The sequence below is a fragment of the Hippopotamus amphibius genome, chromosome 12 (assembly GCF_030028045.1).
Source record: "Hippopotamus amphibius kiboko isolate mHipAmp2 chromosome 12, mHipAmp2.hap2, whole genome shotgun sequence".
Classification (NCBI taxonomy): domain Eukaryota; kingdom Metazoa; phylum Chordata; class Mammalia; order Artiodactyla; family Hippopotamidae; genus Hippopotamus; species Hippopotamus amphibius.
The window spans coordinates 86,002,573-86,028,576 of record NC_080197.1 but is presented as its reverse complement, the minus strand read 5'-3'; the positions used below and the strand labels follow the sequence as shown (position 1 = coordinate 86,028,576).

Sequence of the window (26,004 nt, the reverse complement as noted above, 5' to 3'; positions counted from 1 at the left end):
TGGAGAGCAATTTGGCAATGGTAACATCTAGCAAGGCTGAAGAAGCCCAAATGCACAGACCCTATGACTTAGCAATTCCACTCCCAGTATACATCCTAAAGAAACTCTTGATAATATTCACAAGGAGAAATGTGAAATGTGTTTACTGCACCATTATTTGTAATAGCATAAAACTGGAAGACAACCCAAATGTCCATTAGTAGTTCAGAGAAATAAACTGTGAACTAGCCATACAATAGCATCTATAACAATTATGAAAAGGAAAGATCAGAGCTAGCAACATGCAGCAAAAAGGAAATCTCATGAACAACACTAAGAGAACAAAAGAAGTTGCAAAAGAATACATACAATATAATTCTACTTAAATAAATGTTTAAAACATGCAAAATAATATTTTCTATGTGTCCATTTATGTACATAACAAAAGTAAGAAGACATACGGGGGAATAATAAATATTAAATTTAAGATAGTGGTTACCCTTGGTTGGGGGCAGGACGAGAAAGTGAGTGAGGAAGGGGCACTGGGAGATTTAATTATATATATAATAGCTGATTTCTTTCTTTCTTTTTTTTTTTTGGCTGCGCCACACAGCATACGGAATCTTAGTTCCTCAACCTGGGATCGAACTCGTGCCCCCTGCAGTGGAGTCTTAACCACTGGACCCTCCAGGGAATTCCCAATAGTTGATTTCTTAAATTTGGTCGTGAGTATATGACTATTTGTTGTGTTATTCTTTATACCTTTAGTTGTCACTGAAATACTTCATAAAAAGAAAAATAATTTATATAGGGGTATAGCAAAAACAAAAAACAATATTATGTACATGAACACAAAGGGAAGGTCAGGATTTGAGATCGGACACAAGAGTGTTGAATGTATTCACACACAGGACAAACCAAACAGAAATAAGTCTCAGAAGTGGCTCACTGGGACTTCCCTGGTGGCACACTGGTCAAGACTTCGCACTCCCAATGCAGGGGGCCCAGGTTTGATCCCTGGTCAGGGAACTAGATCCCACATGCTTGCCACAACTAAGAGTTCACATGCCACAACTAAGGAACCCACCTGCAACTAAGACCTGGTGCAACCAAATAAATAAATTAAAAAAAAAAAAAAAAGTGGCTCACCTTGAGAGCCCCTTCACCACAAAGACTCTGTCGGAATGTTGCTTCTCCAGTTTGCTCATCACCTCGTAGAGACTGTGGTTCAGCTGGAGTGAGCGAGAGAGAGGGAGATGCTGACCACGCGGGAACCTGAGACTGCCATATCTCTTCTCCCTCCAAAATAAAGCCTCCCTACCCTTCATGATAAAATTCCTTATTTCTTATGCACTAGTGTCCAGGGTCCTGTCCCATCACCCCTTCTTCCTTTACTACATCTTAAGTTCTGCCTCTTCCATCAGACTGGCAGCTCTTCCACGGCTGGGTCCTTGATACATGATGTTGATTTGGGGTTCTAGCTTCTCTTAGGTGATCCAGGGAACAAAAATTCATTGCAGTGTTAATGTGGCAAATCATAATTTAGCCAAAGAAACTGTGGAGAGGAACATGTGTGGATGTGGATGTGGATATAATTAGCATTGCAATAGCAAAGAGTCTTGGAATCACAGGACTAGAAAAGGCCCCATGAGGTCATGGTATGCAGCTGCCCGTCACTGAACAGGATTGGCCCTATTCAAGACCGACTACCTGAGGAACTGACCTGTGCTTAAACACTGCCCTCTCTGCTCCCCAGCAGCAGAAGACAGAGACTGAACGACTTGGTTCCTCATTTCAGCTGCCCCTTCCATAGGCCTAATCTCCTTTATGAATCTGAGGCTCATCTGGATGCCATTATTCCGTTGCTAATGGAGATGGAGAGGACCCTCTGACATTATATAAACATGTGCTTTAATACAGTTCAACAGTCTGCCAAGCGCTATTATTTCATCATGAGAAAGAAGTAAAAATTTGTGATGCCAATATGAATATTTAATGAGGTTATGTAATTTAGAGTGACCTTCCTATTTGTTAGAAAAACCCTCTTAGATGTCTAAACTGGCCGGATGTTTCTCACCTTGCTCATTTCCCTGTAGAAGACGTCCCTCAAGTTGGAAATGTTTTGGAAGATGGTCACATAACAGCCAATACGACTAACAGGAGGCAAAACAACAAACATGTACAGGTAAGTGTTGGTAAAGGAAGTCTTTGTTTGAAGTACAAGGTAGGAGTATAAGCCAAAGCCAGCCACTGCCTGTCTCCTCACAGGAAAGCTCCCCACAGGCTAGACTCAGAATGTTCTGGGATCTGGATTCATCAGAGCTGGGCCAGGGGTACACCGGACTCTCAAGAGTGGGAAGGCCAGAGGAGACACAACCAGCCTAGGCTGACACCAAAGAATAACAGTTCCCATGTAAGAAGTTATCTGATTCAGGCTCTTTGCTTATTGAAGTAGACATGAAAGTGCTTTGAAGAATTTTTATACTGCCGTACATCAACTTGATGATTGGTGATGACTTAGAGGAGTGGGATAGGGAGGGTGGGAAGGAGTTGTGGGAGGGAGGGGATATGGGGATATATGTATAAATACAGCTGATTCACTCTGTTGTACAGCAGAAACTGGCACAACAGTGTAAAGCAATTATACCCCAATAAAGAGCGTAAAAAAAAAAAGTGCCATATAAATATAAGGCCATACAATCATAATTATTATAATAAGTATGCTTTCTCAGTATGCAATACTTGAACTTCTTTGAAGCTGTATGTACATTAATGGAAATCTACCATAAATGAACTGGGGAAGTTTACTAACTGTAAGAAACTATTAAATTTCAATTCTGTTTAAATTATGAATCACACAATTAATGTGATTAAAAAGGCTCCCTCATTCATAGATTAATATAAAGTGACAATATAAAATACTCTGACTACAACTGCATTAAAGCATATCTTGCACAATGAAAAGAAAACAGGATACAAATAAAGCTTCTGTTCAGATTCCTCTTCCAGTGTGGAAAATTTACATCTAAAACATTTTTACGTACTGTGAAGCAAAGACATCTTCATTAATGGAAATACTCATCCTATGGTTTATCTTCTATGTTAATCCGGATGTTCACTAACCAAGCCTGATTAAAACAATACACGCTCAAGCATAAAACCAGATACTCCTAGTATGCGTGATGATAATACTTTACTTGCCAAGATTTCTCCTATCCAAGAAGCATCTTGTCTTTAAACCCAGAAAAGCTGGTAGGGCAAGGATGGTTCTCTCTGTATTGCAAACGAAGAAATCAGGGTCGAGAGAGATAAGGCGGCTTGCCTAATACCACACAGCAAGTTACGAGTAGGGCTGAGGCTACATCCCACTCTTAGACCAGGGCTCTTTTCATGAGGTGACATGTCTGGGCTGCCAGGTGGCCTGGGACTCCACTGGCCCTGGGGTCCAGTCCTTTCCTGAATCTCAGTCATTACCTATTATAAAGAACAGGCAGCTCCTCTAGTAGTTCCTGGTTCAGATCTTCGAATACACTCTGGGCTTTGTTGAACTCTTCCTCTGCCTAGGTGGTAAAAGAGACAGGACAATTCCCCTCATTCTTGAACTCAAAGCTAGAGGCTACTTTCTTTATTCTCTGTATTTTTTCAGGGACTAGGTTTACTTGGAACCATGCCACTCCTTCCCCAGACCTATGTCCTCCCCAGACTCAAGTCTCTGACTATCCTTAGCGCATCAGTGTCAGAGGAAACAGGATTTCCTTCAAGACACTGGAGGCTGAACGTATCGTTTCCTAAACCCAGCTTGGCCCAACCACCTGCCACCATCTGGGGAGAGGCAGGGCAGGAAGTTTTTACTAGGACGTTTTTTTACCTTGGCAGTCTTGACCTCATCTTTCTTCTTGGCATTCTGCACCGCCTCCAGGTGGTGTCGGGCACTGTCATAGTCCACCAGTTTCCGTCCCCGCTTGGCAATTCTTTCCTAACCCAGAGTCAAGAGAGAGGGCCTTGACATTCCCTTTTCAGTGGCCAGGATGTGGGTAACAGAGTATCAGAGAGGCAAGATTCCTGTCCTACTATCAGATTTTACTTTCTAACAGGGTTTTGTGCCAAAGGGATCTCCGTCATTGTCTGGAAAGAATGGGAATTCTCACGGGGAGGGAGAGGGTAATCCTCCAGAGCACCTGGAAGCCTTCACTGGATTTTAATATATCTTATGAACCTACTAGAAACTGGTTCAGCACCTGGAAGAAATGGCCTTGAGAATCCTACTAAATTGAAAGTCAGGAGTTTGGGGTTTACTCCCAGTGCTGCCATTTATTCGCCTCGTCACCTAGGGCAAAGCACACGGCTTTCGGAGCCTCAGGAGACTCATCTGGCCAACAGTGTTATTTTAAAGATCAAATGCTGAATATAAAGGGCTTTGAAAATCCTAAAGCATAATACAAATAGTAAACTATTATGAGCACTGAGAGAACGTCTACTCAATCTCAACCCAACTACAAATTATTCCAGGGAGAGGCAAACAATGTTAATGGCTTTGTCTTGTTCTCACAAGCAGGATTGGAAAGGATCTTGGTGATTATCTGATCCAACTTCCTACTGAATACACAAAGCTTCTCTACACTATCTAAGACAAGAAGCAGTTCGACTTCTGCTTGAACAGAGGATAGACAAGTCGCTATCTCACAGTATATTTCATTTCTTTTTTGAAAGGCTTTAGCTATGAAAAATTTAAGTGAGGCTTCAATTTCTTCCTATAGTAATCTGAAACCAGCACAGTGCCCAACAGAGTAGATGTTTAATAACTGTAAGTTGAATGAATTAATGAATTCTAATTCTACTTTCTGGAACAGTTTAGAACAGGTTGAATTCCTCTTTTACCTAACAGACTTTCAAGTATTTGAAGATAATTATTATGACTCCTCCAAGTTTCCTCTTCTCTACAATAAACATCTTTAGCGGGACGTCCCTGGTGGCACAGTGGTTAAGAATCTGCCTGCCAATGCAGGGGACACAGGTTCAATCCTGGTCTGGGAAAATCCCACATGCTGCAGAACAACTAAGCCCATGCGCCACAACTACTGAGCCTGTGCTCTAGAGCCCACAAGCCACAACTACTGAGCCTTTGTGCTGCAACTACTGAAGCCCGAGCGTCTAGAGTCCATGCTCCTCAACAAGAGAAGCCACTGCACTGAGAAGCCCATGCATCACAACCAACAGTAGCCCCCGCTCACTGCAAGTAGAGAAAGCCCATGTGCAGCAACAAAGACCCAAGGCAACCAAAAACAAACAAACAAACAAACAATCTTTAGTCCCACCAACTTTTTCTCACAACAAAAAGGGATGCCCTGACCTGGATCTAATTCAAAACCAGCCCAAATCTAGTTCACTGAAATCTAAGTCTAAATGTAACCTTCACACTACCTCTAACTCTCCACCCTAACCTCTTGTCTAACCCTCAATTTTCAACCTTTTTCCTAACCTACCCAACTTTATTCCTAACTGGGCTCTAACTCTACTTATACTTTTAACCCAACGTGTTTTCTAACTTATATGGGCCACCCATAACCCATCTTTGATTCTGTAAATTGATTACCTTAATCTCGCTGAATTGGGCCACATAGTTTTCCATGGTCCTCAAAGCCTGGTCAGCCAGTTTCTCTTCATAGTCTTCCCAAAGGAGATCATTATTCTATGGGATAGAGGCAGAGGGGAGTGGTGAGGGCTCCACTTCTCAACAGCAACTGCATTCCAGCGAAATACCCAAATTCTTACTGCAATGAACTTCCTTTTTGGAGCAGTGACATTTTTAGAATATCATTTGGGATTCTGGGGAAGAGTCGGAGGAAGAAAGAGCCCTTCCCCAAGGAACTGCCATATAAGAGACTGGACATTTATTCAAGGGATTGAGAACAGGAACCGATGGTCAGAGTCTTGGACTCTAGAGCCTGAAGGGTAGGGAAGTTTGGGAGCAAAAAACTGCATGAAGTTAGTTTTCAAAAACAACAAATTAGGTTCTGTGTAGGTAAAACGTCCTAAGGTTTTAAAGAGAGGAAGAGGGTAAAAAACAGAAGAATCCACAGATTAGGGGAAACTTGTTTTTACTTTCATATAATATATTCCTGTTACAGCTTCTTCCTACCACCTGTGACCATGGCTATACAAATGAACAGTGTGAACTGGCTCCTTTGTTTTCCTATTTGCTTGGACAGAGAAGCTGGAATGAGGTTGAGATAAGGGTAGAGTGAGTGCTGAAGAGCTGCAAAGCCCAGAACACTTACCGCTACGATGGCCTTCAGCTCTTCGTGACCATCCCACTCGCTGCTGTAGATCTCCTGCAGGGTTTCTGACACTTTCTTTGAACTTTCATGCATCACTGAAAGGAGAGAACTCAGTCCTACCATAAAGTTATCTGGTGTAATCATATGGGTGACAGGCAAGTTAGTGGGTCCAATCCAAAAGGACAAACTCAGAAGGTTTGGGTTATCAGGAAGAGAAGCTCGATGGGGCTAGGATAGGAAAAGTTACTCTTCCTTGGCCCACAAAGATCCAGGAGTCAGGCACAGGCAAGAGATGAAAAACCCGAGTTCAGCTGATTTTTTTCCATTCCCCATACCTCTCAGTAGCTGATAAACGCCCTCTGGATCCCTCTGTGCTCCCTGATACCCACCTTTGACTGCACTGAGGAAGTTCTTCAGGTCCTTGTGTAACTTGTGGCCTTCCGTCTGAAAGGGAAAAGTGCCTATGATGACTAAAGAGATACATCTGGAAAGATTCTCCAGAGATCAAAGTTGAAAGGTACGTTAAAAGCAGAAATCAATCCTGGAATTTCTTCAAACATCTGCAATTGTTATATATTAGCCTCCACTCTCTTTACCAAGAAGTTGTAGATTGTTTCTTTTGGGGCAAATTTTAAGTTGGAAAATTGCTCCTATTGCACTGGCATATCTTCTTTCCTGTTTGTTCTCCCTTCCTGTGAACTAGAACCTATACCCAAGTTCCTCTGTTGGAATTTCAGTCCTGTGTGACAATGTCTACGGGAGCCTCTGACTTACACCTTCCTCTCTGGGTAGATAAACGGCTACCATTTTCTATAGACACCAGGCCCTCTTCCTTCTCTGCACCCTCACACAGGCCATTCCTCTTCTTCCCTACACTTCATTTTTTTTTTTTTCTGTATTATATGTTTTAATCAGTAGCACTCTTTACCAGGCCTACTTACAGGTAGGTCTTATGAAAATTTAGGTTCACCGTCATAAGATTAAATTGTGTCACCTCTAGGAAGATTTTGACCAATGTACAGTTTTGTGGGTTTTTTAAATTAATTTTTATTGGAGTATGGTTGATTTACAATGTTGCTAGTTTGCACTTCATTTTTTAATACCTCTATTAGAACTTCTGCCCACTGGTCTTAGGGTAGCCTTCTGTATTCAGAGCAGGCTAATTTCTCTTGTACGCAGGTTTGAAGACATCTTTCACATGGCCTGCTCCGAGCCCTCTTTTTCATAGGCTTCCTCAGTAGTTCCTCACGGTATTGTCTGAAGCTCATTCCCATTCTGGTCTCTATGTGAACTCCAGTTTCAAGGAGTTGGGTAAGAAGGAACTTTGAGGCTAGGCCATTGACATTTTGGAGCCTGACTTCAGGAGTGTGAGACTGGACTGAAAGGTGCAGCCCACATCAAGGGTATCCTTCAGGGCCACATCTACGGACCAGGACGGTGATCCTCACACCAGTTTAGATGATTTAAGCTAAAACTGGCACGACAGTGTAAAGCAATTATGTTCCAATAAAGAGCTTAAAAAAAAAGTACTAAATTAACTCTATAATTTTCAAAGAAAAAAAAGTTTATCTACAAACTGATTGCAGGTGAAAGGTAGGACACATGACCAACTGGTCCAACTTCTGGAATACTTCACTTTCAATTTCTTTGACCTTGTCCTTTTTCCTCCTGTTCATCTTAGACAGCCAGGTCCAGCTTCAAACCTGACTGTATTTTCACTGTCTTTCTCCTTAAACCATGAGAGCCTTGAGAACAGGCGTGTTGTGTTGTCTTATTCGAGTTGAAGTCCCAGCATCTAGCACAGTGCCCGGCATACCTATAAAATGTTTGTTAAATAAACTTTCCAAGCATGTTCAGACACCAGTTACTATGTGTATCATTCTCTCAGGAGAAAAGTTTTTCCTTCTTCCTGATCTCACTCCATTTCATTTCTCAAATGTATTTCCCTGCTCAAGTGATGTTTAGTTGGTGGGCTCACACAGGGAATTCTGAGGAGGTTGTCCCATCTGATCCTCTTTTTCTTCTTGATAGCGCTTCCTTCATCTCCTACCCTTTCTACCCACACATCTGCCATGGTAAGACCAACCTATAAGGCAGAGAAAGGACTGAGGGATAGAATGGGCCAAGAGTCAGAAACCTTTCAAAGTGGATGTCAACTTACTGATCCCTGTCCTGGAGCTCAAAGTAGAACAGTAACTGGAGTTGAGAAGAGGCCCAGGGAGGCCTCCTTGTGAGGTACAGGGGAAAAAGCACAGGGTTTGAGTTTGAATCGTAGCTCTGCAACTCTTATGGTATGTTACCTTGATTAAATTACTTCCCTCTCAATCAGATCCTATTTCCCCTTGATGGAATTAGACTAGATCAGTGGTTGCCAAATGGTGTTCTCAGACTGACTGCTACATCATAACTACCTAGAAAGTTTAATGTAAAACACAGATTCTCTAGTTAATGATCACCTATGGCTGTTAATATCACACAAAAAAGGAGACAACCAGACATTATGTGCCTCCAGATGGAAGAATATAACACCTATAATAACAAGTATTCCTGCCTCCAAAACAAACAAAAATAAAAATCTGAATCTCATCGAGCCTCTAAATCTAACTATTAATTTACAGAAAATACAAGACAGAGTAACATGTTAAACAACACCAGGGAGATTCAATCAGCAAAATTTAGAGACTGCAGGAAACTGCAGGAAAACCACCCAGTATCATCAACAGATAAACTGCAAAAAGGAGGGATTAGAAACCTATGATTGAGAGATTTATTAAACCTGTCAACACATTGCTAATTTAAACAAATTGTTAAAAAAAAGTGACACAATTAGAGGAGTGTGAACACTGGCTATTTTATGATATTAAGAAATTATTGCTAATTTTTAAAGATATTACTAAATTTGTTTTAGTTGGATATTTAATCTGAAGTATCTGAAAGGATATTTGTATTATATTATTAAGTGAAAACAGCAAGTTACAAAACCATATGAATGGAATAATCTCACTTGTAAACCTATTTGTTGTGGATATATTTAGAGATCATACACATATACAGCAAAGTAATTGTAAGCATAAAAAAACCACAGTAGTTGTAGCATGAGAGGGTGTGAGATCATTTTTTAATTCATTTTTTTCTTGATATATATATATATATATATATTTTTTTTTTTGCCATGTAGCTTATGGGAATTTAGTTCCCCAACCAGAGACTGAACCTGGGTCCTGGGCTGAGAGCACAAAGAGCAGAATCCTAACCACTAGACCACCAGGGAATTCCATCTTGATATACTTTCTAATTTGCTGTCATGAGTAAATGTTTTAGGTATGATAATGATTTTGTGGTTATATTCTGAGTCCTTATCTTTAGAGGCTGATAATGAAATTTTCACAGATAAAATGATATCTAGAATCTGCTTCCTAATGATCAAGGATGGGGAAAGTAGGTGGAGACAAAGCTGAAACAAGATTCCCAGGAGTTGATAAATTATTGAAGCTGGGTAATGGGTACATGTGGATTCACTATACAGGTTTTTCTATCTTAGTGTATATTTGAAATCTTCCATTAAAACAAGTATAAAGATATAGATTCCCAAGCCCTACTACCAGAGATGTTGCATTTAAAAATATTTCTCAAATGATTCTGATAGAGTCAACTACTGAATTAGATTATACCTAATATCCTTTTAATATAATTTTAAAGAATTATTTTCCATATAATTCAATTAACTTATATAGTATTATACAATAAAGAATTTGGCTGGTCTTTGGCCCTGGTTCCTGAGAAGTAACTTCTAAATCCTAGGGATTTTCCGGGTGATAGGAGTGGCTTTGTTCTTCATGGTGGGCCTCTCAGATCATACCTGAGTTTAAACAAAGGACTCAGGATGGTGGCTGGTCAGGGAAAAGGCAAACCAAGTGATTAGAGGATTGGGGCTTTCAGACAAGTGGTATCAGCATGACCTCCAGGGGAAAGGAGAGGAGGGAAGTTAGAGATGAAGTTCAATCACAGGGCCTATAATTGACTATGTAATGAAATCACAATAAAAACTCTATAGACACCTGAAGTTTAGATGAGTTCCCTGGTTCGTAATCCTACATCAATGTGCTGGCAAGGTGACATGTCTTGAGAACACAGAAGCTTCACGTTTGGGATCCTCCCAGACCTCCCCTAGTATGTCTCTTTATTTGGCTGGTCCTGATTTGTACCCTTTATAATAAAACTGTAATTGTAAGTAGAGCACTTTCCTGAGTTCTGTGAGTCATTCTAGTGATTTATGGAAGCTGAGTGGCCAGTAGGAACCCTTAAACTTGTAGCCAGTTTGTCCAAAGTGCAGGTAGCCTGGGAACTTTGGAGCTTTGTGGCTGGTGTCTGAAGTGACGTAGTCTAGTGGGGGACTATGCCCTCAACCTGTGAAATTTGAACTCTGGGTATTTAGTGTCTGAATTGCATTGCAACCGGATATTCATTTAAGTTAATAACTAACTCTCTTCTACTATAAAGAGGGGATCACAATCTTCGGGACTGATGTCAGAATTAAATGAGATAAATGTGACGCCTGGCACACAGAGATGGAAAGTCAATATACCATAGGTTAAACTTCTGTAATCCACTTTTTTCCCCCTCTTTTCTCTTTTAAGTAAGATGAGTCACAAGTTTATTCTACAATTTTTCTATAACAGGTATTCAATTCTGCAGAAAAATGCAAACATCACCTTTATTATTAACACTTACATTTGGTTCTGTAAACAAATTGTAACCAGGAAGAGCTAAATAGGACTCCATGTTGGATCTGTTTCTTTGACTTTAACCCTTGCTTTTTGTTGCCTTTGTTATTATGATCACACATGATAGCCTGCCTCAGGGAACACTGCCCCTCTGCCTGAATGTTAAACTAAAGTGCCTCTGTTCAGCTCACAGGCAGACAATCTGCCCTGCTCACCTGTGTGAATGGCTGAAATTAACATATCCCCTCAGCTAGGCTGGTTATTCCCCGAGATCTTTTGCAAGACTGATGGCCCTTTAACTTCACTTCCTCACAGCCTCTCCCTCTCTCATTATATAAAACAAACTGGCATACAGACCCCAATAAGATGGTTTATTGAAGACACTAGGCTTCCATCTTCTCGGTCTGCCAGCATTCTGAATAAAGTCGCATTCCTTGCCTCAACACCTTGTCTCCGATTCATTGGCTTGTCATGCGGTGAGCAGAGCAAGCTTGGACAAATTTGGCTTGCCAGCCAGGAGCCTTGCTGCTTGTGGCTAGCTGCTGGTCAGGGTATATTGGGGGCAAGGCCCTAGCAGCTGCCAGGACCATCTGTCCTGAGGATCCTCCCTTCAAAGTTCCCTGAAGCGGCACTGGCTACCCCAGCGCTTGCCAGTTGAAGCAAGGAACTGACAAACTTCATTTTCAGGCTATGAGTCAACAGATTTGATTTGATTCGGTTCTATCTGGGGAACTTCGGTTCCATCTGGGGCTACAAGTTGATGGACTTGATTGATTCTGGAGGGTAAGTCGCTCCGGCGTGCAGGCCATGAACACAGTCCCTCTAAATCTGGGCTTTTCCTCTATGGGACAAGCAAATGTGGTTGGGGTACCCTGCTGGAGGGGTGAATTGTTGTTGGACTCTACCGGATTCTGGGAACCGGTTTGCTGGGAACTATTCGCTGGTTTTTGCCTTGGTTTTGTCTTGCTTCTGTGTGCATTGATGCTAGAATTTGTTTAGGCCTTTACTGTTGGAATTTGTTTGCATCTTTTGTGTTTTGGTGTTATCAAACTTATAAAATGGGGAATATTCCATCAACCCGAAGGAGAGGCCTTTGGGGCGTATATTAGATTAACAGGAAAAGCAAAGCCGTGAGCCTATGACGAAGAAAGACATAATATACTATTGTAATCAGGTGTGGACCCAATATATGTTAGAATCTCACTCAATTATTGTACCATCTCGCAGTTAGAAGTGTTTTGCAAAAGAGCAGGGAAAAGAGATGAGATTTCATAGGTACAAGCATTTATGCTATTGCATCAGGAAGAAGAGGAGTCAGAGGACTGCCACCTTAAGGTGCAGCTGTCTGAAAGGAAACCCAAGGGGAAACCTGTTCTACAAGGGAAGAGAGAGAAAATGAGAGTGGGGACATATTGCTTCAGAACTTAAACCCCTCTCTGACCTATCCAGCTCTCCCTCATTGGCCGAACAGGCTGCACCAGCAGCACCCCCTCCCCACACCACCAATATATTCTCCCCTTTTACCACCTCCTGTTTCTCCTACGCGTGGGGATCAAATAGAAGTTTCTATGTTAACTCCCAGAGCACAGGGACCTGGTTTAGCATCACCATCTAGGACTCAACAGGACACCCAGTTTGGACCAGGAGCCACTTCTGCAGCAGGGCAATTTCCCTTGCCCTGACAGCCTGTAAGAGGCCAGGGGGACTCCCTTGGATTTGAGGCGTCCAATTCTGATTTCCCCACAGGAGCCCCAGGTAACAGTGACAGTGGGGAACAAGTTGACTGACTCTGTAATAGATATGGGTGCCACATATTCTGTGGTAAACACCAAGGTGATACAGAAAACATCTCAGTCTGTCCCGGTCACAGGAGTTTCTGGAGAAGTACAAAACCATTCATTCTTACAACCTCTAGAAGACCAACTAGGGGACCTCACCCTATAGGGCCATGGATCCCCAACGAAAGTGGATCCCTCCTCCCCCCAAGGTACAGGCCCTTTTGACTAGGCATTTCATGGCCCAGTCTGCCCCAGACATCAGGCACAAAGTTCAGAAAGCAATTGCTGATCCTCAGACTCCAATGTCCAATTGGCTTATTCGGTTTTCAATAATAGGGATATGGCCGAAAAGGCTGAACACAGAGAAATATGCAAAAGGCCCACGTGACTGCAATGGCTTTGTCTGCTCAGAGACCAACAAAGGGGAAACAAAGTCACTCTAGGAAAAACTTGCCTGTATCTTTGAGATGCAAATGTCCTATCTGGTCTTCTCAGACACCTTTATCTGCCATCTTTTTAAAAAGCAAATTTTAAAAAAAGAGGGCACAGTAATTCAGAACTTGACTTGTTTTCCATAAATATTAGTAAAAAGGGTTTAGCCATCTAGACAACTGAACTTGATTTTCTCCATCTGCCAAAACCCAATCTTAATCCAATCTTTTGTCAACTGATGGGTTTTTACATTGCTGTACCTGACATTCACCACAGAAATTCTGAAATGAGAACTATGAGGTCTCTTTGCGTGTTTGTATATGTCTCTGTCTTTGGATAACACAGCTGAAGTTATCTGTAAATGAGCTCTATTTAACTGGCTTAAAGAAAAGTAAGTGCTTACAAACCAGATAATTCTAAATACAAGAGAAATTAAGCAAATTGAGTTTCAGGTTCACGTAAACTGGGAAATATTCAGTGTTAAATTAATACCTAGTATTAATGTTTAAATTTGTTGATCTAATTAATATAGACATGTCATTAGAGCCATCAACATTAATTTCGTACTTTCACTGCACCTAGGTTTAATAGAACTTAAATGAAATCTTGTATCTGTTGCAAATTCGTCAGCAAGAAAAATAACTTGATATGATGAAAGCTTTAAAGTAAAATGTAAATGAGATAAGAGCTTTTTGGTAAACTACAAGAATAATTATGTTCTAAAAAATCATCTAAAATAGTTTCTTCACATTTTGGTAACTATTAGTTGTCTCTTGGCTGTCACTAGAAATTAAGGTTTTTAAGAGTTGGAGATTCTAATTTAAATACATAATTAGAGCTGCTGAAAATAACAAACCATTTCAGTACGGTAAAGTGTGTTTTCGGTTAAGAAGGTATAAGGAATAGAATTACATTTTACTGAGAAAGTTTTATACATGGTCAGGATTAACTAAATTTAGATTGAAGTTAACTAAGTGAATCGATTTTGTTAAGTAAGCTAATACAAGACTGGAATTTGATCTGTTAAAAATGCTCTTTTTTTGATAACAGATTGAGTTTCATTGTGGTGTGCAGGCTCATCGTTGCAGTGGCTTCTCTCAGGTGGTCTGTATGTTTTCTTTCAATAGTTATGTGACTTTGGTTAAATGAATAAGTATTGTTTCACAGTGACCTATGATCCTGTTGTGTTTTAAAACATTTCTGATGTTTTTAACAAATTTCCCAAATATCAAAATCTGACTAAAGCTTTTTAGCCTCCAGCTGACTCTGGGATACTTCGAAAGAACATCTCTGAGACATCTCAGAGAGAGATGTCAACCTAAGTTTATTTGGTGTGTTAAATTACTTCAAAAACACTGTCAAGTGATTGGAGATAAACCTTAGGTTATAATGTAAGGATAAATGCCATTTATTATAGATATTCCAAAATTACATGGAATCCCTAACATCTGATATGTCCTGATATGTTATTTTAAATGTTATATCCAAGCTTCCTGCTGATTGCATTGTACTCAAATCTTTAACCATGCTATTTTAAGTCTTGTCTTGACGCTTTTACAAAATGAAGATTTTCAAGAAGACTGACAGAAAGGAACTTTTTAACAAATACTAGTTTCTGATAGCCTTTAGATAATATCACTGCACCGGGTAACAAATGACAAAATCTAACGAGAAGGCTGATTATTTCATCCAGATCAACGGGTATTAATTACATGGGACTGAATGAAGTGGTAAATATGATTTATAACTTTGACTTTCGGAAATATACTGGCTTTAATCCTTGTTTTTCGGAAAAACCTTTTACCTACAAGTTGATAAAGTATGCCTTTGTAAACAGAGACAAAACATTTATCCTGCCAGAATCTGGTGTTTCCAACTGGCTCTCCTGGGGACTTGATATTATGCTAATCATTGTTTTGTTTATAAATTTATTTATTTTTAATTAATTTATTTATTGTCTGCGTTGGGTCTTCGTTGCTGCACACAGGCTTTCTCTAGTTGCTGAAAGTGTGGGCTCCTCATTGTAGTGGCTTCTCTTGTTGCAGAGCACAGGCTCTAGGCGCATGGGCTTCAATAGTTGTGGCACATGGGCTCAAGAGTTGTAGCTCATGGGCTCTAGAGCACAGGCTCAATAGTTGTGGCACATGGGCTTAGTTGCTCCGTGGCATGTGGTATCTTCCCAGAGCAGGGCTCAAACCCATGTCCCCTACATTGGCGGGCAGATTCTTAACCATTGTGCCACCTAGGAAGTCCTAATCATTGTTTTAATTTTTTTGTTTCCAAATTATTTGTGCTTTGTGTCTCCCTGCTGCACTATGTCTTTGTCAATGTTACTAGCTGCGTTACTTATATTCTATTTTATGATTGTTGTCTCTTGCGCTACCCAATGTGTAACCAGGCCTCCAACAAAACTTCTGTGGCTAAAATTGTAATAATGTGATTCTAGGTATGGGAAGAAGCAACAAGGGTAAATGTCTCCTGGATCATAATTAGACAGAGGATCCAGAGAATCTTTAATTATCAATAGGGCCTAATCCGAAAGTTAGCACCTGGAGTGGCATAGCAAGAATTTTTGCTTGACCAGGGACGAGCCTCCCAGCACCGTGGGACAAAATTTCATCAAGAAGTGTCTCCCAAATACTGGTCAAATTCCTGACCAAGAGGAGAGGATAAGTAATCGGCAGCTGCAGCCCTCCAACATGAGCCAGTGAACCCTGAGAAAACTCAGGAAAGAGAAGAATACCTGCCATCTAGCAGCCATCAGACTGCGGCCACTTTCTATGGTGAGCCCTAAGGAAACTCGGGATGTGAAAATACAGGATGCATGGGCTTCTCAGTGCAGTGGCTTCTCTTGTTGCAGAGCACAGGCTCTACACATGTGGGCTTCATTAGTTGCAGCACATGGGCTCAGTAGTTGTGGCTTGCAGGCTCTAGAGCACAGACACAGTAGCTGTGGTGCACGGGCTTAGCTGCTCCAAGGCACGTGGGAACTTCCTGGACTGGGGATCAAAACCGTGTCCTTTGCATTGGCAGGTCGATTCTTAACCACTGCGTCACCAGGGAAGTCCCTACTTGTTCTTGCGTTTTGTAGGCCAATACCTCTTTTCCCCACATCTCTTACAGAAGTGCTTGATTTCTTGAGTAAATACAACTTTTTTCTTTTGTTCAGTGTAGCATCTAATGTCATCAATATGAAGAATTTTTACTCCCCATAACAAGGCATTTGATAATATACTATTTGAAGGAAAAAAATCATGGTCATTTTGGGACTTCCCTGGTGGTCCAGTGGTTAAGAATCTGCCTCCCAACGCAGGGGACACGAGTTCAATCCCTAGTCAGGGAACTAAGATCCCACGTGCCACAGGGCAACTAAGCCTATCAACTACTAGCCTGCGTGTTCTAGAGCCCCATGCACTACAACTAGAGAGCCTGTGTGCCACAACTACTGAGCCTGCACACCACAACTAGAGAGAAGCCTGTGCACCGCAACTAAGACCCACCACAGCCAAATAAATAAATATATTAAAAAAAATGGTCATTTCTAGCTTTTTTTGACTACTAATTTTCCTCTGCTCAGACACACTGAATCTGGTGACTCGAACTTCCATCATGGCTAGAATGAGGTGAAGTGGTTTCTGCAAATTTGGGGGTTGGTACAGGAGAAATTTATCCTTGTTATTTGAAATAAGACAACTGGTATCTTTACTGAGAAATTCTTCAACTCGCTCTCCCAGATCCTTAACTTCCTTTCGCAGTTTTTCAAATACGGTGACAGAGGGTAAATCAATGTAAACTACTTTTCCCCAAAGTGGCTTACATTTGGATTTTTCCAGTTTGTTATCAGTTTTCAGAGAGTTAAAAGATGGTTTTTGTTTGTTTGTTTGTTTGTTTTTTCATTTTTGACTTGGATTTCACCCTGGAAATGTCCCCTGCTGTGGATCCTTGTAGCTCTGTAGTTCATGGCAACCACCTGGCAGTCACACGCTGGGTCTGGAGAGGGTGTCACGTCCAGCAGCTCTGGAAACACGGCTCTCCAAGGCCTGTTGACTGGCCAGTTGCCTCTCCCCCTCTGCAGGCCACGAATTGTTGTCCACTTCTTTTTTTTTTAATGTTAATATATGTGAATTATATATTTTCTCTTGTTCCAATCACATATGTACTATAGAATTTTCAGAGTTGGTTGCAGTGACCTGTTATGCACTTCTTAAAGTAAATTTTCTACATAAAATTACCTATAACATCCAGTGAAGATGGAGGGAACAGTGAGAATAGGTTTGTTGGTGAGATAGATATAGCGGACAAAGGGGAAACAAAACATGGGGCCACTGTGATGAGAAGACTCTAGGGTGGGAGAAAGACAGCCTGAGGAAGAGAATAAGCCAGACACTAAGGTGATAGGGACTTGTTCTGATTTTGTCTAAGGACCTGGTGATGTCTCTGTACCATGGGGGAACCACCAAGAGAAAAGAAGAACACTTGTCTGTCCCCACAAACCCCGGGTGAGCAGGAACAGGAAAGGTAATTTTCTGTGGTTTCCAGGAGAAGGATAAGCAGCAGGTCACCCTGTGGCCCTTACTCCTGGCAGGAAGATGGGTTAGTAGGGATGCTTGCTGATTTGTAGAACCTGCTCTTCTGCCACTCAGCCCTCACATCTTTCTTCCTCCAAGCTTCCCTTTCCCACCCTCCAGATTACCTGTTGTTGGTAGAAGTTACTGGCACTGTGTTCAAATCGTTCATCTTTGGTTTCCACAGTTTTCCCCAACTTCTGCAGTACCTGGGGATATAAATTAGAGAGGTCCACACTGTTATAGTCAAGTCTCTCTTATCTGTTGGCCTCATTTGACCCTGGCTTCTCTGAGTTTCAGATGCAACTAAAGGGATGTACTCATATCAGCCCAACAGAATTAGAAATATAGCATGTTGCTGAAAAAAAAATCAATCATGTTTTATGGTTCTTCTCAAATTGGGGTATTCCTGTGGGGAATGCAGCAGTGTGCTAGGGGGTGTATATAAAGCCCAGAATAAATAAGGTATATGCTCCTGGAATAAAACTGTTATTTAGAATGGTTTTCCGGGGGCAGGGGGAGTATTATATTAACACAAGAATTAATTAGAAGAATGTAAATGTACATGGCTTTTAATGATAAAACATGAGCCTTGAAGACATTTTTTACTTGAGAGACCTTCTTCCAGCCATAGCAGCAGATTCTGCTAGATAGATGAGGTCAGAGAGTCGGGCAGGAGACTCTCTTCTTTTGAAGGCCCTTGTGGAAAACTTTGAGAAGCTCTGATACAATGCATTTGGAACTCAGCTAGAAGTGAATGCTATCCATGTTGATCTCCTCTCCCCTGGGACCCGGAGAGCCAACCATCATACTGGTCTCAGTGCTGATGCACATGGAAATGAGAAAGGCACAGTTCCTGTTCTCATAGGGGACACTCACTTATAACAAGTAAGAAAACCCTGACTCTTCTATCTGTAACCCCGTTTTGGAAGGAGGAACCACCATCCCCCAGGCCCAAGTCAGAATCAGGAATTGCCCTCAACTACTTCTCTCACTTCCTTCACTGAATCCCTCACCATGTCCACCTCTGGAAACCCTCCCATGCTTTCTAGTCTCACTGCCATAGCTTTAGCCCAGGCCCTCAATGTTTTCCAGCTGGCCTGCAGCAAGAGGCCTATCATGCTGCTGCTTAAAACCTTCTAATGATTCTCCATTCATCTGCTCAACAAATTTTTATTAAATGCCCATTATCAGGACTTCCTACGTGGCGCAGTGGTTAAGAATCCACCTGCCAATGCAGGGGACACGGGTTCGAGCCCTGCTCCAGGAAGATCCCACATGCCGTGGAGCAACTAAGCCCATGTGCCACAACTACTGAGCCTGTGCTCTAAAGCCCATGACCCACAACTATTGAGCCTGTGTGCCACAACTACTGAAACCCACGCACCTAGAGCCCGAGCTCCACAACAAGAGAAGCACCTGCAATGAAGACTGCATGCGCCACAACGAAGAGTAGCCCCTGCTCCCTGCAACTAGAGAAGGCCTGTGCACAGCAACGAAGACCCAACGCAGCCAATAAATAAATTAATTAATTAAATTAAAATAAATAAATGCCCATTGTGTATCTACAAGTTATAGTTCTAACTCTAGCATACATATGGGTCTCAATGAACTGACCCTTCATTAAGTCTCAGCTCTGTGTTCCTTCTTGCTACAGGTCTCTCTCTCACAGTTTTTTAATTTTCTAATAAGCCATACTGTTGCTTGTTGTAGATGCTGTTCCCTCTTTCCGGAACACTCTTCCTTACCTTATCATCAGCCAACTATCTAAAATGACCTAATTCATACTCTATATCCTTTGTGACACTTAATCACAACTACTGCATCCCATTAATCAAGCTAAATCACTCCCTCCTAAGCAGTTACAACTTCCATACCTGTATATACTTCTATTACTGTTTTTTTTGTTGTTGTTTTTGGCCATGCCACGCTGCTTGAAGGGATCTTAGTTCTCCAACCAGGGATCAAAATCAGGCCCCAGCAATGAAAGCGCTGAGTCCTAACCACTGGGCTGCCTGGGAATTCCCCTATTACTATTATTATTTGCATTTATCTATGCCTCTTTCCAAACTGTAAGTTCCTTGAGGATTGGGCACTTCCCTTATCTATATTTCTCAGTATCCAGCAAATAGATAACTTAATACTTATAACAGGAAGGAGACTGAGACTGATACAGGAGGGGACCAATGGGCTGGGCCTTGAATTAAGATTTTGCTGGACCGGAATAAAGTAAAAAGTATGAGGGTAGAAAGAGGATTTCAGGCAAAGACAACATCAGCAAAGTCAGAGGAGTATGCAAATTCACGCGATGTTCAGCACGGCTGGTTTAGAGTGTGTTATGGGGAGTGATGGGTAAGGAAACTAGAAAGGGAGATTGGAGTCTCAACTGTGAAGGCCTCTGAATCACATGAAAGAGTCCCAGGTCTTGGGCGTGAGACCAGCTCTATGTAGACTCTGACTAAGGTGTCTCCATTTTTTTTTTTTTATTTTATTTTTTTTCTCTTTTTTGGCACACGGGCTTAGTTGCTCCATGGCATGTGGGATCTTCCTGGAGCTGGGATTGAACCCATGACCTCTGCATTGGCAGGCAGATTCTTAACCACTGCGCCACCTAGGAAGCCCGATGTCTCCATTTTTAATCCTCACTTCTGAAGCTGGTGGTTAAGCTCAAGGTCTCTGGAGTCAAACAGATAACATGCCCCTACTTTGGCTTTTCCACTTACTGGCCATAAGCCTTTGAGCAAATCACTTCAACTCTAGAGCCTCAGTTTATAGACCTCCCTTTCCCCCATTAAGATAATATCTCCTGGAGTTGGGAGAATTAAATAATGTTAAACACATAAATTGCTTTCACAGTGCTCTGCCCTATGGTGAGTACTTAATGCAAACCCACTATCATTGTGTCTAGTTCCACTCCCTTCCCTATAAATACCTGTCTTTATTTCCTTTCCAGTTTAGCCATATGTGTTTGCGTCTCTACTCCACCTCCACCAAACGTAACACCCGGCCCTGGGTATGCAGTCACTCATCTTCCCAGGCTCCACCCTCTCCCCCCAACCAAACACAGTCCTCTACCAGAGAGTTGCAAAACCACCTGGTTTAGTGGTAATTGCAGCTCTCACTTCCTTCCTGCCACCCCTCCCTTCCTTTGCTTGGGGCTTGGTTCTTTGCAGGTGGGCCTGAAAGAAGAGAGGAATCAATTCAGTCTAGAGTCAGTGTGGCACACCCTGGAGCAGACTAATATCCCAAACCCCAAAAGGCTCAAGGCAAAAAGGCTTGGAGGGTGTGGGAGTGTGTATGTTGAGGGAACACTACCACCTTCAATTCTGAAACTGAAAAGATGAGTATACTCACCCTGAAAACATAACCCAGTGCCCTGGGCCCGAAGTATTTGTTGCCTTAAGCAACAGGGCTGTGTTGTCAGGACACTCACACTACAATGTAGATGTTCTTCCTCAACTAGAGTTCCTTGAGGAAGGAGGATGTATAGATGCTCAACAGATGTTTGCTGAAGGAATTATTAATTTTACCTTTGGATCACTTACTAATGAAAGCCCATATGCCAATCCCTAAAATTCTGCACTGTGAATTCTGCCCCAGCTGGCCTACCAGCTGAGAAGTTAGAATACAGATATTTAAAGAGAAAGAGCAGGAACAAGAAAGTAATGCAGCAAAATGTTAACACTTGGTGAAACAGGTGATAAACATTCCAGTTTTCATTCCCCTATTTTCACTTTTGTGTAGGTTGGGGTGGAAGTAAAAACCTTAAAAAAAAACCACTGCAGACATGTTTGGTGGCTAAAGTTCCTCACCATGACCTCGCCCCATAATCATTTATTATATTTTAGTTAATTTTTCAATTGGAGTAACTTGAAGTAAAAAAATCCTTATTTTCAAGATATGTTCTTTTTTTACATTAATTTCTTTCTTTCTTCCTTTATTGGCTGTGTTGGGTCTTTGTTGCTGCACACATGCTTTCTCTAGTTGCGGTGAGTGGGGCCTACCCTATATTGTGGTGCGCAGGCTGCTCACTATGGTGGCTTCTCTTGTTGCAGAGCGTGGGCTCTCGGCGTGCAGGCTTCAGTAGTTGCAGCACATGGGCTCAACAGTTGTCGCTCACCGGCTCTAGAGTGCGGGCTTGGTAGTTGTGGCACATGGGCTTAGTTGCTCCATGGCATGTGGGATCTTCCTGGAGCAGGGCTTGAACCCGTGTCCCCTGCACTGGCAGGCGAATTCTTAAGCACTGCGCCACCTAGGAAGTCCAAGATATATTCTAAAGTAGGTTCTCCTTAATATGGCCCTAATATATTTTCCAACCTTTTCTCCCACCAATCCCTGAGCTCCAGCTCAGCTGCATTTTTCCCTAGTCTGCCTAAAAACATTTCAGATTCCATGCCTTGCTCATGCTGGCATTCCTCAGCTGGACTGCTCTCTCTCACCACTTGCCAGAGGAGTTACTAATCAGCCATAATTATCACGTAATTCTTATCTCAAATACAGCCTTCACTACAAAACCTCCTTCTATTCTCCTCAGTTCTTCTGTCCCCTGAATTCCCAGGGACAACCAGACCTCTCAGGTCACCTATTTTACTTTAAAGAAAAACAAAACAAAAACAAAAGACACTAGATTGTAAGCTTATAGCAGAATACCTCTTACTCATCTCTAAATTCCCTCTTGGGTCGAGCCCAGTATCTTCAACAGAGGAGTTCTTCTGTAAATATTGCTGATTGAACCCTCTGGGATACAAGTTGAGTAAAGGTCAACAGAGGAAAAGACCAACAAAGGAGTGGTAAACAATGAATGCCCTGGGACTCCTCTGGTGGTACAGTGGTTAAGAATCCGCCTGCTAATGCAGGGGACACGGTTAGATCCCTGGTCTGGGAAGATCCCACATGCCCCAGAGCAACTAAGGCTGAGCGCCACAACTACTGAGTCTGCGCTCTACAGCTCGTGCTCCGCAGCAAGAGAACCCACCGCAATGAGAAGCCCACACACAGGAACAAAGAGTAGCAACTCCCCCCCTCCCCCACAGCAACTAGAGAAAGCCCACATGCAGCAATGAAAACACAATGCAACCAAAAAATAATAATAATAATAAAATAAAAACAATGCCCTTTCTTGGGGGAGATTTGAGAAGCTTGCCACAGAGAAATCACAAACAGATGGTGAAAGTATTAGTTTAAAATGTGAAGATGTATCATGCTGTAAAAACACAAAAAAGCCAGACTCCTGTTGAGTTTGAGTAGGAATTGGAAAATAAAAGAAGAATGCTTCATCTCCATTGTGTTTAACTGCCACCAGACCTTCACTCCTAGCTTTGCTCCTGCGAGAAGATCAGCAGGAAGTGCACAGGCACAGCAGGAAGTGGGGAGACACAGATGTTAGAGTGGTTCTCCAGGAGCCTTGTAAAGAGAGCAGACTAGATTGGGATCCTAAGGCAGGACACCTGAGTTTCAAAGATAATTCTGCCACTTGCCAATCTCTTTTGAGCCTTATTTCCTCATTTCTAAAATTGGGATGCTAATAGCATGGTTAAAAGGGTTGAAAAGATGAAATGAGATCATAGCACAAGAATGTGGGCTCCATAAAGTGAGAGATCATGTCCTTCCTATATTCCTATGCTTTGTCCATAGCAGGCACTTGATACCTGACACATTTATTTGACACATTAATTGCTACATATTACTCAGATGATTACAGTCAACTGCTTACAGTAAAACTGCAGTGTCCCAGGGAGTCCTTTCTTTTGACTGTAACTTTCTCCCTCTTTATCCTGCCTTCAATAACTTCCCAAGACTCAAAAACTCTGGCAGACTGAGCTGAGCTCTTTCTCCCAACCCAGGCCATTCCCATCTACCCAGGCAACATCCACTACCTCTAGGGAGCCAGCTGTACTGCTCTAAGTTCAATGTCTGCCTGCCTTTGTGTCTAAGTCTGAGTTCAGAGTATCTCCTCGTTTTCTGCAACAACCTGTGAGTTCCTCAGGGCAGATTTGAGTTTGCTTCTCTCTCTGCCTTCTCAGGGTTCAGACTAGGAAGAACAGCGTGTACCTGGGCAGCTGGTTCTCTTTTTGGGAAATATTTGACTCTGAGGTTCACAGAGCCCTCTCCCCTTCTCACTTTGGTGTCCTTACCAAATTGAGTTTCTAAATCACTGAACATCAACTCTCATTTTACAGATGCAGAATCTGAAGCCCAGAGCAAGGATGTTATTTACCAGAGGCTTTGGAGTCCATGCTTAAAGACAGAGAGAAATCCTAAAGCGGGGGCATAGTGTTGATAGGCTGGATGAGGACAGAAGGTTAAAAAGTGAGGTAAAATCAATTGCTGTGTCTTTTAAACATAACTATTATCCACAAGTTTTTGGTCTTTGGCGATTTCTTTTTGTTTCTCCAACCCATAGGGGGGCTAGCCTTCTCTTCTCTAATACCTCCTTTTTCTCCACAATCACTCCTAACTTAGACCTTCCCGTAGGCTCTGATCACTATCAGGTTTGTAACCAGACAGCCATTGGAGAGACTGAAACCATGATCAAGGTGAAGTTAGAGTAAGATGAAGTAAAAAAGTCTAGCCACACAAAAGTCTTTCCCTTTTCCTCTGCTCTTTCACATGACCCCAGCTTCCTCAGATAAAGACAGGGAAAAAAAAAATACCCACACAAACATATTCCCCCTACCCTTCCACTGTGAACCTCTTAAAGATAGGGACTACACCTATATTTCATCAATTCTCCATTGATAATCCCCCTTGGGAGAGCTGGTTGCCTTTAATCCCTCCCAGCATTCAAGCTAGTGCTCTGCTTTTAGAAGATGATACAAATATTTAAATTCTTAAGCATATGGTGTTCATTCAAATGCTTCTAAGACCACGAAGTCTTAGAAAACTAAAATTCTCTCTCAGGTCCTTCTTATCTCTCTCTCCCTCCGGGTTTTCTTCTAGCCTATTCTTTTTCCCCATACCATCTCACCCACCAGAGTTTTGGTGGGTGGAGAGCAGGGATTCAGGTTAGAAGCAAATACTCTGAACAGGCAGAAACAGGAATGCCACTGAAATGTGTGGAGCAGTGTCCACACCATCTACCTAGGTGGGCAAGGTACAGAAAGACAGACAGCCTACCTAGATGGAGCAGGGCCACCCAGAGCTAACCAAGGACACAATGCAAAAAGAGGTGCTCCTTCCCCACCCTGAGCCGAGTAGTCTCCAACGCCAAAGGAAGCAGATACGGGCTGCTGCTTATATCAGCTTAAGCAACCCCGCGGCCAGGCCGGGGCAGCTATAGAGGGAATCAGACAGAATTACTCTAGTCCTCGCGGACTCCGGTCCCAGCTAACGGGTGGTGCTCGTTGGCAGCCCAGCTGGTCAGTGCTGTCTGATGACTCTGGAAAATGACCCTCTTTGAACCTTCATCATCTGTAAAAAAAAAATACCACCCTTGCTGGGTTGCGAGGACAAAATCTGCTACACAGCAATCACCAACGTTAGTTCCTTTCTTTCCCCTCTTCTGGGTCAGCTTGGGTGCTGTTTAAGGTTCCCGAGAGAGACGGTGGGAACCGCCTCCCGGCTTCCCGCGTCCCCACCCAACCGGGCGAGGCTCTGCCTTCTCTCAAATCTGCCCGTTTTAATGGAAACCCAGTGCCCGCTCGCATCTCCCGAGGTCAGCGGGACACCCCTGGGTCCGGCCCAGCCTCCCGGCCCCGAGCGCGCTGCGCGCCCTGTCGCCGCCATGGGCCTTGGGCTCGGCAGGCGGCCGCCTACCTTCTCCTGGGCCCTGCTGAACTTCTTCTGCACCTGCTTGGCGAAGAGGCCGGCGGCGCCGCCCGTCCTGCCCTCGGCCATCCTGCCGGGTCCCCAGGGGCGGCCTGCCCTGGCCCGGCGCCCTGTGGTTTTCTCGAGGCCCCTGAGGAGGAAGTGCGGTTCCCGGCATGCCTCGCTTCCGGCCTGGCGGGCGGGCCTCGAGCCGCACTCCCCGCCCCGCAGCCTCCGCCTCAGCGTCACCCTCGGCCTCCTGAGGCCCGGGGCGGCCCCCACAGGCACCCGCGTGAGGCCCCCCTCGCGACCACCCGAGGTCCAGGGCGGCGGCCTGGCCCACTTGAGGGCCGTCCCCGAGGCCCATCGCCATCAGGCGCCTGGGTGCGGCCCAGGGCCCACGGGGGCCCTTGCGGGGCTCAGGCTGGGGCCGGGCCTGGGCCTGTTCCCAGGAGGAGGGAAAGGCGGGCGTGCCCTCGGGCGGTGCTCCCTCTAGGCATGA

General features: G+C 43.1%; 1 protein-coding gene across 3 annotated transcripts in view; it reads right to left on the bottom strand.

Annotated features, from left to right (window-relative positions):
• BIN2 (bridging integrator 2) overlaps positions 1–25,633 on the bottom strand; it is a 33,052-nt gene extending 7,419 nt beyond the window's left edge. Inside the window, exons 1-9 of one of the 3 annotated variants that reach the window (XM_057701580.1) lie at positions 25,512–25,633; positions 17,885–17,965; positions 6,647–6,701; positions 6,258–6,352; positions 5,573–5,668; positions 3,848–3,955; positions 3,454–3,539; positions 2,057–2,132; positions 1,129–1,211 (exon numbers count right to left, since the gene is read on the bottom strand). In XM_057701580.1, coding sequence (XP_057557563.1) covers positions 1,129–1,211; positions 2,057–2,132; positions 3,454–3,539; positions 3,848–3,955; positions 5,573–5,668; positions 6,258–6,352; positions 6,647–6,701; positions 17,885–17,965; positions 25,512–25,592 — 761 coding nt within the window. In that variant the 5' untranslated portion in view covers positions 25,593–25,633. The remainder of the gene's footprint in view (positions 1–1,128; positions 1,212–2,056; positions 2,133–3,453; positions 3,540–3,847; positions 3,956–5,572; positions 5,669–6,257; positions 6,353–6,646; positions 6,702–17,884; positions 17,966–25,511) is intronic. The other 2 variants (XM_057701581.1, XM_057701582.1) reach the window with 2 other exon arrangements.
• Between the last annotated feature and the right edge of the window lie 371 nt (positions 25,634–26,004).